This window comes from Silurus aristotelis (genome assembly GCF_946808225.1).
Source record: "Silurus aristotelis genome assembly, chromosome: 20".
NCBI lineage: Eukaryota > Metazoa > Chordata > Actinopteri > Siluriformes > Siluridae > Silurus > Silurus aristotelis.
The window spans coordinates 2,337,692-2,351,896 of record NC_139593.1 but is presented as its reverse complement, the minus strand read 5'-3'; the positions used below and the strand labels follow the sequence as shown (position 1 = coordinate 2,351,896).

The following is a 14,205-nucleotide window of genomic DNA, read 5'->3' as shown; positions in this document are numbered from 1 at the left end:
ACCGGTGACAAAGGGCAGCCCTGCCGGAGTCCAACATGCACCGGGAACAAGTCTGACTTACTGCCGGCAATGCGAACCAAGCTCCTGCTTCGGTCATGCAGGGACCGGACAGCCCTTAGTAAAGGGCCCCCGACCCCATACTCCCGGAGCACCCTCCACAGGCCGCCGCGAGGGACACAGTCGAATGCCTTTTCCAAATCCACAAAGCACATGTGGACTGGTTGGGCAAACTCCCATGAACCCTCCAGCACCCTGTAGAGGGTATAGAGCTGGTCCAGTGTTCCACGGCCTGGACGAAAACCACATTGTTCCTCCTGAATCCGAGGTTCTACTATCGGCCGTATTCTCCTCTCCAGTACCCTGGCATAGACTTTCCCAGGTAGGCTGAGAAGTGTGATCCCCCTATAGTTGGAACACACCCTCCGGTCCCCCTTCTTAAAAAGAGGGACCACCACCCCGGTCTGCCATTCCAGAGGCACTGTCCCCGACCGCCACGCGATGCTGCAGAGGCGTGTCAGCCAAGACAGCCCCACAACATCCAGAGACTTGAGGTACTCAGGGCGGATCTCATCCACCCCCGGTGCCCTGCCACCGAGGAGTTTCTTTACTACCTCGGTGACTTCAGCTTGGGTGATGGACGAGTCCGCCTCTGAGCCCTCAGCCTCTGCTTCCTCAATGGAAGACGTGACGGCGGGATTGAGGAGATCCTCGAAGTATTCCTTCCACCGTCCAACGACATCCCCAGTTGAGGTCAACAGCTCCCCACCTCTACTGTAAACAGCATTGGTGGGGCACTGCTTTCCCCTCCTGAGGCGCCGGACGGTTTGCCAGAATCTCTTCGAGGCCAGCCGATAGTCCTTCTCCATGGCCTCACCGAGCTCCTCCCAGGCCCGAGTTTTTGCCTCGATAACCACCCGGGCTGCAGTTCGCTTGGCCTGCCGGTACCCGTCAGCTGCCTCAGGAGTCCCACAAGCCAACCAGGCCAGGTAGGACTCCTTCTTCAGCTTGACGGCATCCCTTACTTCCGGTTTCCACCACCGGGTTCGGGGATTGCCGCCTCGACAGGCACCGGAGACCTTACTGCCACAGCTCCGAGCGGCCGCTTCGACAATGGAGGTGGAGAACATGGTCCACTCGGACTCAATATCTCCGGCCTCCCTCGGGATCTGGTCAAAGCTCTGCCGGAGGTGGGAGTTGAAGATCTCTCTGACAGGAGGCTCGGCCAAACGTTCCCAGCAGACCCTCACAGTACGCTTGGGTCTGCCGAGTCTGTCCAGCTTCCTCCCCCGCCATCGGATCCAACTCACCACCAGGTGGTGATCAGTTGACAGCTCCGCCCCTCTCTTTACCCGAGTGTCCAAGACATACGGCCGCAGGTCAGATGAAACGACCACAAAGTCGATCATCGACCTGCGGCCTAGGGTGTCCTGGTGCCACGTGTACTGATGGACACCCTTATGCTTGAACATGGTGTTCGTTATGGACAAACTGTAACTAGCACAGAAGTCCAATAACTGAACACCGCTCGGGTTCAGATCAGGGGGCCGTTCCTCCCAATCACGCCCCTCCAGGTGTCACTGTCGCTGCCCACGTGTGCATTGAAGTCTCCTAGTAGAACGACGGAGTCCCCAGTCGGAGCACTGTCCAGCACCCCTCCCAGAGACCCCAAGAAGGCCGGGTACTCTATACTGCCGTTTGGCCCGTAGGCACACACGACAGTGAGAGACCTATCCCCGACCCGTAGGCGCAGGGAAACGACCCTCTCGTTCACCGGGGTAAACTCCAACACATGGCGGCTGAGCTGGGGGGCTATAAGCAAACCCACACCAGCCCGACGCCTTTCACCATGGGCAGCTCCAGAGTTGTAAAGAGTCCATCCTCTCTCGAGGAGTGTGGTTCCAGAGCCCAGGCCGTGCGTAGAGGTGATCCCGACTATCTCTAGTCGGAACCTCTCAACCTCACGCACAATCTCAGGCTCCTTCCCCGCCAGCGAGGTGACATTCCACGTCCCTAGAGCTAGCTTCCGTGTCCAGGGATCGGGTTGTCGAGGCCTCCACCTTCGACTGCTGCCCTCTCCTTGAACTGCCACCTTAACGTGGTGGAGGGGTTTGAGTACTCGAATGACCCTAGGAGCTATGTTGTCCGGGGCTATATGCCCCTGGTAGGGTCTCCCAAGGCAAACAGGTCCTGGGCGACGGGTCAGACTAAGAGCGGTTCAAAACCCCTTATGAGAGATACTACATCAGGGACCGTGACGTCGCCCGGTATGGCGCAGCCGGGGCCCCACCCTGGAGCCAGGCCCGGGGTTGGGGCTCGTATGCGAGCGCCTGGTGGCCGGGCCTTCCCCCACAGGGTCCGGCCGGGCTCAGCCCGAAGGAGCGACGTGGGGCCGCCTTCCAGTGGGCTCACCACCTGCAGGAGGGACCGTAAGGGGCCGGTGCTAAGAGGATCGGGCAGCAGTGAAAAAGCTTAACATGGCTTAATGTGATAATACAGAGATTTTAAAAGACTAAACTCAGTAAACACATTAATAATAAACCATATTGTGTACAATAGTTGAGTTTTGGTCTTTTTACTAAATGCTCTTATCTCATTAAGCTACGTTAAGCTTTGTCTTTAATGGTCTATAGTAGAAAAAAGATTAACGTGTAGTTAAACACATTATATTAGTATTTTGGACTCATGTGCTTGTCTGCTTTTTTATTAAGTCTATATATACAGTGAGGAAAATAAGTATTCAAACACCCTGCTATTTTGCAAGTTCTCCCACTTAGAAATCATGGAGGGGTCTGAAATTGTCATCGTAGGTGCATGTCCATTGTGAGAGACATAATCTAAAAAAAAATCCAGAAATCACAATATATGATTTTTAAACTATTTATTTGTATGATACAGCTGCAAATAAGTATTTAAACACCTGTCTATCAGCTAGAATTCTGACCCTCAAAGACCTGTTAGTCTGCCTTTAAAATGTCCACCTCCACTACATTTATTATCCTAAATTAGATGCACCTGTTTGAGGTCGTTAGCTGCATAAAGACACCTGTCCACCCCATACAATCAGTAAGAATCCAACTACTAACATGGCCAAGACCAAAGAGCTGTCCAAAGACACTAGAGACAAAATTGTACACCTTCACAAGGCTGGAAAGGGCTACGGGGAAATTGCCAAGCAGCTTGGTGAAAAAAGGTCCACTGTTGGAGCAATCATTAGAAAATGGAAGAAGCTAAACATGACTGTCAATCTCCCTCGGACTGGGGCTCCATGTAAGATCTCACCTCGTGGGGTCTCAATGATCCTAAGGAAGGTGAGAAATCAGTCCAGAACTACACGGGAGGAGCTGGTCAATGACCTGAAAAGGGCTGGGACCACCATTTCCAAGGTTACTGTTGGTAATACACTAAGACGTCATGGTTTGAAATCCTGCATGGCACGGAAGCTTCCCTTGCTTAAACCAGCACATGTCCAGGCACGTCTTAAGTTTGCCAATGACCATTTGGATGATCCAGAGGAGTCATGGGAGAAGGTCATGTGGTCAGATGAGACCAAAATAGAACTTTTAAGTCATAATTCCACTAAACGTGTTTGGAGGAAGAAGAATGATGAGTACCATCCCAAGAACACCATCCCTACTGTGAAGCATGGGGGTGGTAGCATCATGCTTAGGGGGTGTTTTTCTGCACATGGGACAGGGTGACTGCACTGTATTAAGGAGAGGATGACCGGGGCCATGTATTGCGAGATTTTGGGGAACAACCTCCTTCCCTCAGTTAGAGCATTGAAGATGGGTCGAGGCTGGGTCTTCCAACATGACAATGACCCGAAGCACACAGCCAGGATAACCAAGGAGTGGCTCTGTAAGAAGCATATCAAGGTTCTGGCATGGCCTAGCCAGTCTCCAGACCTAAACCCAATAGAGAACCTTTGGAGTTAGCTCAAACTCTGTGTTTCTCAGCGACAGGCCAGAAACCTGACTGATCTAGAGAAGATCTGTGTGAAGGAGTGGGCCAAAATCCCTCCTTTTTTAAATAGTTAAAAAATCATACATTGTGATTTTTGTTTTTTCTTTTTTAGATTATGTCTCTCACAGTGGACATGCAAATACGATGACAATTTCAGACTCCTCCATGATTTCTAAGTGGGAGAACTTGCAAAATAGCAGCGTGTTCAAATACTTATTTTCCTCACTTATATATATATATATATAGTCTGCTTTTTTATTAATGTCTTTTAAAAAAAGTGTTGTCTTAAAATTTCTGTCTTATTGCATTGTCACGTTGAGTGTTTTAAAAATGTCCCCACATGGAAGGAAGCACATGTTACACTTTGCTGTCTTGGGTTTGTTGTGGATTTTTAGTTTTGTTGTAAGTGTTTGATGTGGTATGATACAAAAACTTTATACTGAATCCCATTTTAACCAGTAAAAAAAAGTAAAACTCTGTTTTCAGACAAGGTGTAAATTATTTATCCTAATAAAAAAATCCTCAAAATAATTTTGAAGTTGATGAGTGGTTTGTGCTAAAATGGTTAAATGCCTTGATGAAAGAAAACAAAACCATTATTTATGACACTGAACTGCTTTCTTCACTCTTATCATGGAACTCTTTAGATCCTCCAAAGAACGTCTTTATCAGTCTCTCTGGTGAGATTGTGGAGGGAAGTTCAGTGACTCTGACCTGCAGCAGTGATGCAAACCCACCTGTGGAGACCTACACATGGTTTAATGGGAGGACATCAGTGGGAAAAAGAAAGAATTTCACCATCTCTAAGATCAGTGCTGAAAACAGTGGAGAGTACAAGTGCATGTGCAGTAATGAAGTCGGGCATCAGAACTCCACCAGTGTAACTCTAAATGTTCTGTGTAAGTTAAAGCTGAAGATCTTTTCACAGCTAATAGAAGATAAAACTATTATAGATTCCTTTTTCATTTACCAACCTAGGTATTTAGATCCTCCAAAGAACGTGTCCATCAGTTCCTCTGGTGCGAATGTGGAGGGAAGTTCAGTGACTCTGACCTGCAGCAGTGATGCAAACCCACCTGTGGAGACCTACACCTGGTTTAAGGAGGAAGAATCATCACCTGTAGGATCAGGACAGAGTTACAGAGCTCTACAGAGTGGACTGTACTACTGTGAGGTTCAGAATAAACTCGGCTCTGAGAGATCAGCTGCAGTGTCCATCACTATAACTGGTGAGAGATGTTTAGATGTTCCTGTTTGATAACTGCTCCATTATACATCCTGTACTTTTTGGATAAACATGAAAATATTTTTACTTATGCTTTTGGATATACTCTGTGTGTGTGTGTGTGTGTGTGTGTGTGTGTGTGTGTGTGTGTGTGTGTGTGTGTGTGTGTGTGTGTGTTTATTTATACTATAAGGTGGTTCTGTAATTGTGTATGTGGCTGCTGGACTTGGATTTGTTCATAATAAACTCTTACTGTAAAGATCTTCAGTAGAACCTGCTCATGTTCTCCACCCCTCCTCTCTGCAGAACGTTAGGCTGAGTGCTAAAGACGACACGTATGCAGCTCTCGACCCTGCAGACCGGAAATCTGATGATGTTTATCACACACTTGCAGTAAGTTTTACGTGAAAAATACTGTTAGTTGTAGAACATCTTATGAAGAATGTTTGGTTTAAGAGAATGATAACATTTCTTTCTTTAAATGTGTATTCTGCATATTTATTTCTTTTGTTTGTTTTTTATTTGTACTTTGAAGTTTTATACCCAATTAATCAGCAAGGTGACGACTCTCCCTTTATCCACAGATTTCTCATCCCAGCCCTGCTGATGTGGCCACGTCTTCTGATTAGATGCCAGAAATAGTGAGACGTATGTACATGACACACACACATTACAGTGTCCTCGGGGGCTTCATCAGCCAGGAGCCCCTTTACTCATGTTTTTCTCCTGTAATCCTGAAATAAAAGAGGCTGACCATAGGAACCTTACTTTTGCATTTGTTGATCTTTTTGGCTTTTCGCAAACATGTGTCTCACTTTGACCTGGTAATAGAAATCATTTAAGTTCAAGTTTATTTCTGTAGCACTTTTCACAATGGACAATGTCTAAAAGCAGCTTCACAGGATTTAAGAATTAAAGTGAATGATGTGTGTTTATCACTGATGATGAAGTCTGGGGCGAATGTGGCAAGAAAAAACTCCCTTAGATGTTATGAGGAGGAAACCTTGAGATGAACCAGACTCAAAAGGGGAACCCATCCTCATTTAGGTGAAATCAAGTGTGTGATTATAAATCTTTTAAATCACTAGGTGTCATTGTTCCTGCTTTTCTTCATGATTTCCACAGTAGGCATTGCTCCTTTACTACCTGGAACATATCTCGTGGCCGTCTCCCACACTGCTTGGGAATAATCCTGCACTGAGACCTACAGTATGTGGGTGATATAGACTCTGGTCAAATCTCTTCAGGTGACTTTAGTATTCCAGATTTGGGTTAGTGATCAGAAGGTCAGGAGCAGAGTTGGGAAGCAATGAAGTACAAATACTTTGTGTAACTGTTCTTCAGTAGAAGAAATTTTGGAATTAGTTCTTTACTTAAATTTTTACTTAAACTCGTTAAATTTTTGCACAAATATCTGAAAAAAGCAGTAAGAAGTCTTTGGTTAACATGGATGAGACCGAGGATATCAGTGATGAGAACATGACTGAGAACAGAGACATTCCTGATCACCTGATCATCATCATCTTTTCTCTGCTTGTGTTCTGTATGGTGGCTCTTCAGTCTGGATACATTCATTAGAGAACAACATGCAAAATTAATTTGTATTAATATATTAATATCATGTGAGGTTCAGTTACCAGTGTGACAATAAAAAGGTAGTAATAATGACTACGTTTCACTGAAGAACATGTCAGAGCCCAAACTTTTTTACTTTAAATTGAGTGAAAAAGTGTCGTCAGAACTTCAACTTCAACAGTCTTTTAAAACATGAGGATCAGCACATCTACTGAGTGAAGGATGTGTATACTTTTACCAAGTCTGGTCGGGGGTTCTTGGGGCCCCTGAGCAAGGCCCTTGAGCAGGGGTGCTGTATCATGGTTGACCCTGCACCATACATCCCAGATTCGTAACATCACTGGGATAGGTGAAGAAAGAGTTTCACTGTGCTTTAAATGTACACGCGACAAGTAAAAAAAGCAGCTATTGACTTGACTTTTCTGATGTTCCAGTTTGGCATTTCTTTTTAGGCTTCTCACCTTCACACTGTGATGTTATTGATCCTTTTGGGAAGTTTGGTCTTCTTCATGTTCACCAAACACAATTCTGGGATCAGTAGCTTTGTGGGATTTAACCTTTATGGGAGTGATTTTTTTGTTGTTCCACTGAAAACAATTGTTAGTTTAATATCTGGTTTTATGACTTCTTTTCATCTGAAGATGTGAGAGTTCTACTTCAACACACATTTCTGATGTTCCTGTCTTTTTTGTCTTACACACTTTCAGAAACATGATGAAGAAATTCATTAATTAATTCATTCATTCATTCATTTTCTCCCGCTTATCCGTAATTCGGGTCGCGGGGGCAGCAGTCTAAGCAGGCCCCCGCCTTCGACTGCTGCCCAATCCTCACAGCACCGTCCCTTACGGTCCCTCCTGCAGGTGGTGAGCCCACGGGAAGATGAGGAAGAAATTGATTCCTGAAACAGATGATGAACAGAGAGAACTCCTCACTGAGTGGAGAACCTGAATCACTTCTTAACACTAGAAACATCAGCAACTTGCAGCCAGTTAAAGCAGCTTTCATTATTTTATAGCCATGTTTGAAATACTTTTGTTCTGCAGCCAGAAGGTTGAAACTGTTTCAGTCAGCTGTTTAAATTTATCAATAATCACATTTTATTTTATTCAAATATTTATTAATATTTGAAATGAGGAAACTGATTAAAGCTTGACTGAAGTTCTGAATGTAAATTTTGCATATGCATTTAGTAAGGAAGAAAACAGGTGTGTGTGTGTGTGTGTGTGTGTGTGTGTGTGTGTGTGTGTGTGTGTGTGTGTGTGTGTGTGTAAAATAGTGAGTGACAGGGTGATAACATGTAGTGGAGTTAGTGTTACCAACCAAAATATTTAATTCCTATTGCAGGTAATGTTTCTGTGCTAATGGATCTAAATTAGTAGCTTCTATAAACAAAATTAAATCCTATGTTTTTTTTATGTTTTAGTATATTTTGATGATTTACAAGTTTATTGAAACAGATTCACACTCAGTGTTCCTGGAATTGACTCCTGACTCACTGTGTCTCTGCCCAGGATGAAGTGCTTTTAAATATATATATATATCACAGTACAGTTACTTTAAACAGCCAAAGCGTCATAAACATGTTGCTTAATTTTAACTTTAAATAAACGTATAAAACACGATACTTAGTGAGTGATTTCTGCTGAACCTCACAGAACAGAACAGAATCATTATTTTTAATTATGTGTTTGTATTAATTATCTACAGATTATCTAGAAAACATCAATACTATACAAAAACACAATATAACAATACGTGGCATTACAGAGAGAGTGGAATTTCACATATGGCGGGTGAAAACCATTTTACTAAAGCAAGCTCCAAACCACCAATATTTGTCTAAAAACATGACAAATTCCTTAAATAAATAAAATATAACTTACTTAAAAGAGATGCAGACTCATAATGTGCAGCGCCCCCCAGAGGCTGTAATCCAGTGGTACCGCTCGTATTCACTGGTCTGGAAGTGGTGAACAAACCCTTTCCTGGTCTGGGACAAGCTAGCTAGCTTCAGGGTTGGCCGACCTCCTCACGGTGTCTAGCTTTTCTGGAAAATGTATTTTAAAGTATGTCCGAGACCAAATCAATTTCTCTTCCTCTGTAAAAATAAAAAAAGTCTAATTCAAATGTATTAATGTTTGAAGAGCTACACACGTGTTTTGCCACTCAAACTTGTTTTCCCTCTAAACAACCAATCAGAGGACAGAAAAATGCTGATGCTATTCTGGGCCAGCGAGGAGAATTTGAAATCTGATTGGTTATAGAAACAGATCCAATTCTAATATTCTCTAAGGTGAAAAGGCCAGCAGTACTGATTTTGAAGGCCCTGGGCAGATTAGATTGATGGCAGCACATAGAGGATAAAATCTGATTGGACAAAAAAATCTAACATCCACATATACGTACTGGAAGCAGTGCAGCCAAGAGAAACACCACGAAATGAAGAGAATAAACTGTTGGAAAAAAAATGTATTACAATTTCATGGAACAAATATTAGAATTAAGGTTGTAAATGTAATACAGCTGGGCAATTGATTATTAAAGAGCCTTAAGCAAGAGCCCAGCAGTGGCAGTTTGGGGTGCTGGGTTTGAATTCATAACCTTCAATCTGAAGATCTTCAGACTGGGCCAAAAACAGCACAGCCAATACAACTTAGGGACAACTTTGAAAATGTCAGAGGGTTTGAGAATGTCTGAGGCTTCCTAAGGTTTTGCTCTAAGGAAATACTTTAAACTTTCTATATGAGGTGGTATAAAAAAGTTTTGAGACTCGCTCTGTTTACAAGAAATTATTTGTTTGTTATCTACGTTTACACACTATCACCTTCAAAATAGTTCGCTTGCACAGCAGTACAGCGCTTCCTGCATCCCTGCTACTCCTGGAAGTCTTCTTTCCAAAACATGTCGAGCAGCTTCTGTGATTCTCGCTTGATCTCCATAATGGTGGGCTGGATCTTTATCTTCAGGAAATCTGCTCTTGAAGCACCATGCCACTCATAACACCTTAAACAACTCATTGCAGCATCACTGTCTGTCAATCACTTTTTGCATTGTGAGCTGGGAGGCCTTCTATACACACACACACACACACACACACACACACAAGTACAATCACCTCATTTTGCCCATTAAAGGAATAGTAGGAACAGGAGGGATTAGACATGTGCAGAGGAGGGACATGGGGTATGTCAGAAGGAGAATGCTGAGGATGGAGCCACCAGGAAGGAGGAAAAGAGGAAAGCCAAGGACAAGGATTATGGATGTGGTGAGGGAAGACATGCAAAAAGTTGGTTTGAAAGAGGCAGATAAAGAAGAACGGAATAGTATGGAGACAGATGAAAAAAGAAGAAGATAAAGACGGATAAGAAGACAAAACAATTGCAAAATAATAAGGGAGAAAGGGACACTATGGCGACATCTGGTGAGAAATACAGGGGCGCACAAGGGAGAATGTCTCCACAAAAACATAAAATAAAATGTATATAAAAATGTAATAAAGCATGATCAGTGTTTAACAGTGGTTAGGGAATCTAATTAAAGCATGTCAAATAAAAATTAAATTACATCAAAATAACACACAAAAATTTATTTTAAAAGTGACTCCAGTGATTTTATTTTTGATCATTTTTGTAATTATTTGTTTATTTTGTGCAACTACACACTGAAAAATAATGTGTAGTGCTACTGCCTACAATTCTCTTTCCAGAAAAACATTTTCCACAAAAACATTTCCTCTAAATGTTAATATCACGGTCGGGGTTCTAGCAGTCTGTCAATGGGAGGTGTGAATCTAAAAACAGAGACAGACTCGGACAGTTAGGAGAATCCATTCTTTAATTAGAATGTTCAGAAAACACAGCAGTAGAAAATATCATGAAAGATTTCACAACATGAAAAGGAAAAAATTTAAAGAACGTGAAAAATCCATCCATCCATCCATCCATCCATCTTCTCCCGCTTATCCGATGCCGGGTCGCGGGGGCAGCAGTCTAAGCAAAGATGCCCAGACTTCCCTCTCCCTAGACACTTCTTCCAGCTCTTCCGGGGGGACACCAAGGCGTTCCCAGGCCAGCCGGGAGACATAGTCTCTCCAGCGTGTCCTAGGTCTTCCCCGGGGTCTCCTCCCAGTGGGACGCGCCCGGAACACCTTCCCAGGAAGGCGTCCAGGAGGCATCCGGAACAGATGCCCGAGCCACCTCAGCTGACCCCTCTCGATGTGGAGGAGCAGCGGATCTACTCCGAGCTTCTCCCGAGTGACTAAGCTTCTCACCCTATCTCTAAGGGATCGCCCAGCCACCCTGCGGAGGAAGCACATTTCGGCCGCCTGTATCCGGGATCTTGTCCTTTCGGTCATGACCCAGAGCTCATGACCATAGGTGAGAGTAGGAACGTAGATTGACCGGTAAATCGAAAGTTTCGCCTTGCGGCTCAGCTCCTTCTTCACCACGACAGACCGGTACATCGACCGCATTACTGCAGAAGCTGCACCGATCCGTCTGTCAATCTCCCGTTCCACCCTTCCCTCACTCGTGAACAAAACCCCAAGATACTTAAACTCCTCCACTTGCGGCAGGAACTCCCCACCAACCTGAAGTGGGCAAGCCACCCTTTTCCGACTGAGGACCATGGCCTCGGATTTGGAGGTGCTGATTCTCATCCCAGCCGCTTCACACTCGGCTGCAAACCGTCCCAGTGCATGCTGAAGGTCCTGGTCTGATGAAGCCAACACGACAACATCATCTGCAAAGAGCAAAGACGAAATCGTGTCGTCACCAAACCGGACACCCTCCGACCCCTGGCTGCGCCTAGAAATTCTGTCCATAAAAATTATGAACAGAACCGGTGACAAAGGGCAGCCCTGCCGGAGTCCAACATGCACCGGGAACAAGTCTGACTTACTGCCGGCAATGTGAACCAAGCTCCTGCTTCGGTCATACAGGGACCGGACAGCCCTTAGTAAAGGGCCCCCGACCCCATACTCCCGGAGCACCCTCCACAGGCCGCCGCGAGGGACACAGTCGAATGCCTTTTCCAAATCCACAAAGCACATGTGGACTGGTTGGGCAAACTCCCATGAACCCTCCAGCACCCTGTAGAGGGTATAGAGCTGGTCCAGTGTTCCACGGCCTGGACGAAAACCACATTGTTCCTCCTGAATCCGAGGTTCTACTATCGGCCGTATTCTCCTCTCCAGTACCCTGGCATAGACTTTCCCAGGTAGGCTGAGAAGTGTGATCCCCCTATAGTTGGAACACACCCTCCGGTCCCCCTTCTTAAAAAGAGGGACCACCACCCCGGTCTGCCATTCCAGAGGCACTGTCCCCGACCGCCACGCGATGCTGCAGAGGCGTGTCAGCCAAGACAGCCCCACAACATCCAGAGACTTGAGGTACTCAGGGCGGATCTCATCCACCCCCGGTGCCCTGCCACCGAGGAGTTTCTTTACTACCTCGGTGACTTCAGCTTGGGTGATGGACGAGTCCGCCTCTGAGCCCTTAGCCTCTGCTTCCTCAATGGAAGACGTGACGGCGGGATTGAGGAGATCCTCGAAGTATTCCTTCCACCGTCCAACGACATCCCCAGTTGAGGTCAACAGCTCCCCACCTCTACTGTAAACAGCATTGGTGGGGCACTGCTTTCCCCTCCTGAGGCGCCGGACGGTTTGCCAGAATCTCTTCGAGGCCAGCCGATAGTCCTTCTCCATGGCCTCACCGAGCTCCTCCCAGGCCCGAGTTTTTGCCTCGATAACCACCCGGGCTGCAGTTCGCTTGGCCTGCCGGTACCCGTCAGCTGCCTCAGGAGTCCCACAAGCCAACCAGGCCAGGTAGGACTCCTTCTTCAGCTTGACGGCATCCCTTACTTCCGGTTTCCACCACCGGGTTCGGGGATTGCCGCCTCGACAGGCACCGGAGACCTTACTGCCACAGCTCCGAGCGGCCGCTTCGACAATGGAGGTGGAGAACATGGTCCACTCGGACTCAATATCTCCGGCCTCCCTCGGGATCTGGTCAAAGCTCTGCCGGAGGTGGGAGTTGAAGATCTCTCTGACAGGAGGCTCGGCCAAACGTTCCCAGCAGACCCTCACAGTACGCTTGGGTCTGCCGAGTCTGTCCAGCTTCCTCCCCCGCCATCGGATCCAACTCACCACCAGGTGGTGATCAGTTGACAGCTCCGCCCCTCTCTTTACCCGAGTGTCCAAGACATACGGCCGCAGGTCAGATGAAACGACCACAAAGTCGATCATCGACCTGCGGCCTAGGGTGTCCTGGTGCCACGTGTACTGATGGACACCCTTATGCTTGAACATGGTGTTCGTTATGGACAAACTGTAACTAGCACAGAAGTCCAATAACTGAACACCGCTCGGGTTCAGATCAGGGGGCCGTTCCTCCCAATCACGCCCCTCCAGGTGTCACTGTCGCTGCCCACGTGTGCATTGAAGTCTCCTAGTAGAACGACGGAGTCCCCAGTCGGAGCACTGTCCAGCACCCCTCCCAGAGACCCCAAGAAGGCCGGGTACTCTATACTGCCGTTTGGCCCGTAGGCACACACGACAGTGAGAGACCTATCCCCGACCCGTAGGCGCAGGGAAACGACCCTCTCGTTCACCGGGGTAAACTCCAACACATGGCGGCTGAGCTGGGGGGCTATAAGCAAACCCACACCAGCCCGACGCCTTTCACCATGGGCAGCTCCAGAGTTGTAAAGAGTCCATCCTCTCTCGAGGAGTGTGGTTCCAGAGCCCAGGCCGTGCATAGAGGTGATCCCGACTATCTCTAGTCGGAACCTCTCAACCTCACGCACAATCTCAGGCTCCTTCCCCGCCAGCGAGGTGACATTCCACGTCCCTAGAGCTAGCTTCCGTGTCCAGGGATCGGGTTGTCGAGGCCTCCACCTTCGACTGCTGCCCGATCCTCTTAGCACCGGCCCCTTACGGTCCCTCCTGCAGGTGGTGAGCCCACTGGAAGGCGGCCCCACGTCGCTCCTTCGGGCTGAGCCCGGCCGGACCCTGTGGGGGAAGGCCCGGCCACCAGGCGCTCGCATACGAGCCCCAACCCCGGGCCTGGCTCCAGGGTGGGGCCCCGGCTGCGCCATACCGGGCGACGTCACGGTCCCTGATGTAGTATCTCTCATAAGGGGTTTTGAACCGCTCTTAGTCTGACCCGTCGCCCAGGACCTGTTTGCCTTGGGAGACCCTACCAGGGGCATATAGCCCCGGACAACATAGCTCCTAGGGTCACAAGAACGTGAAAAATCCTCTCAGGAAAAAGCAAAACAAAACAGAAATCAATAAGCAAAGACTCACACAGGACAACAAGGAAAAAAAAGCCGGAGACACGGAGAAAAACAGACATGAAAAACAGGCACCATAACGTCAACAAAATCACTAAAAACGACTGAAAATCTGAGACAAAGGTGAAGCTTCAATATACACGGGA

At 47.0% G+C, this 14,205-nt stretch overlaps 1 protein-coding gene across 1 annotated transcript in view; it reads left to right on the top strand.

The window, feature by feature from the left end:
• LOC310715623 (B-cell receptor CD22-like) overlaps positions 1-5,221 on the top strand; it is a gene marked incomplete at its 3' end in the record, with an annotated part of 75,168 nt that extends 69,947 nt beyond the window's left edge. Inside the window, exon 5 of the mRNA XM_083522143.1 lies at positions 4,611-5,221. Coding sequence (XP_083378269.1) covers positions 4,611-5,221 — 611 coding nt within the window. The remainder of the gene's footprint in view (positions 1-4,610) is intronic.
• Positions 5,222-14,205: the final 8,984 nt, after the last annotated feature.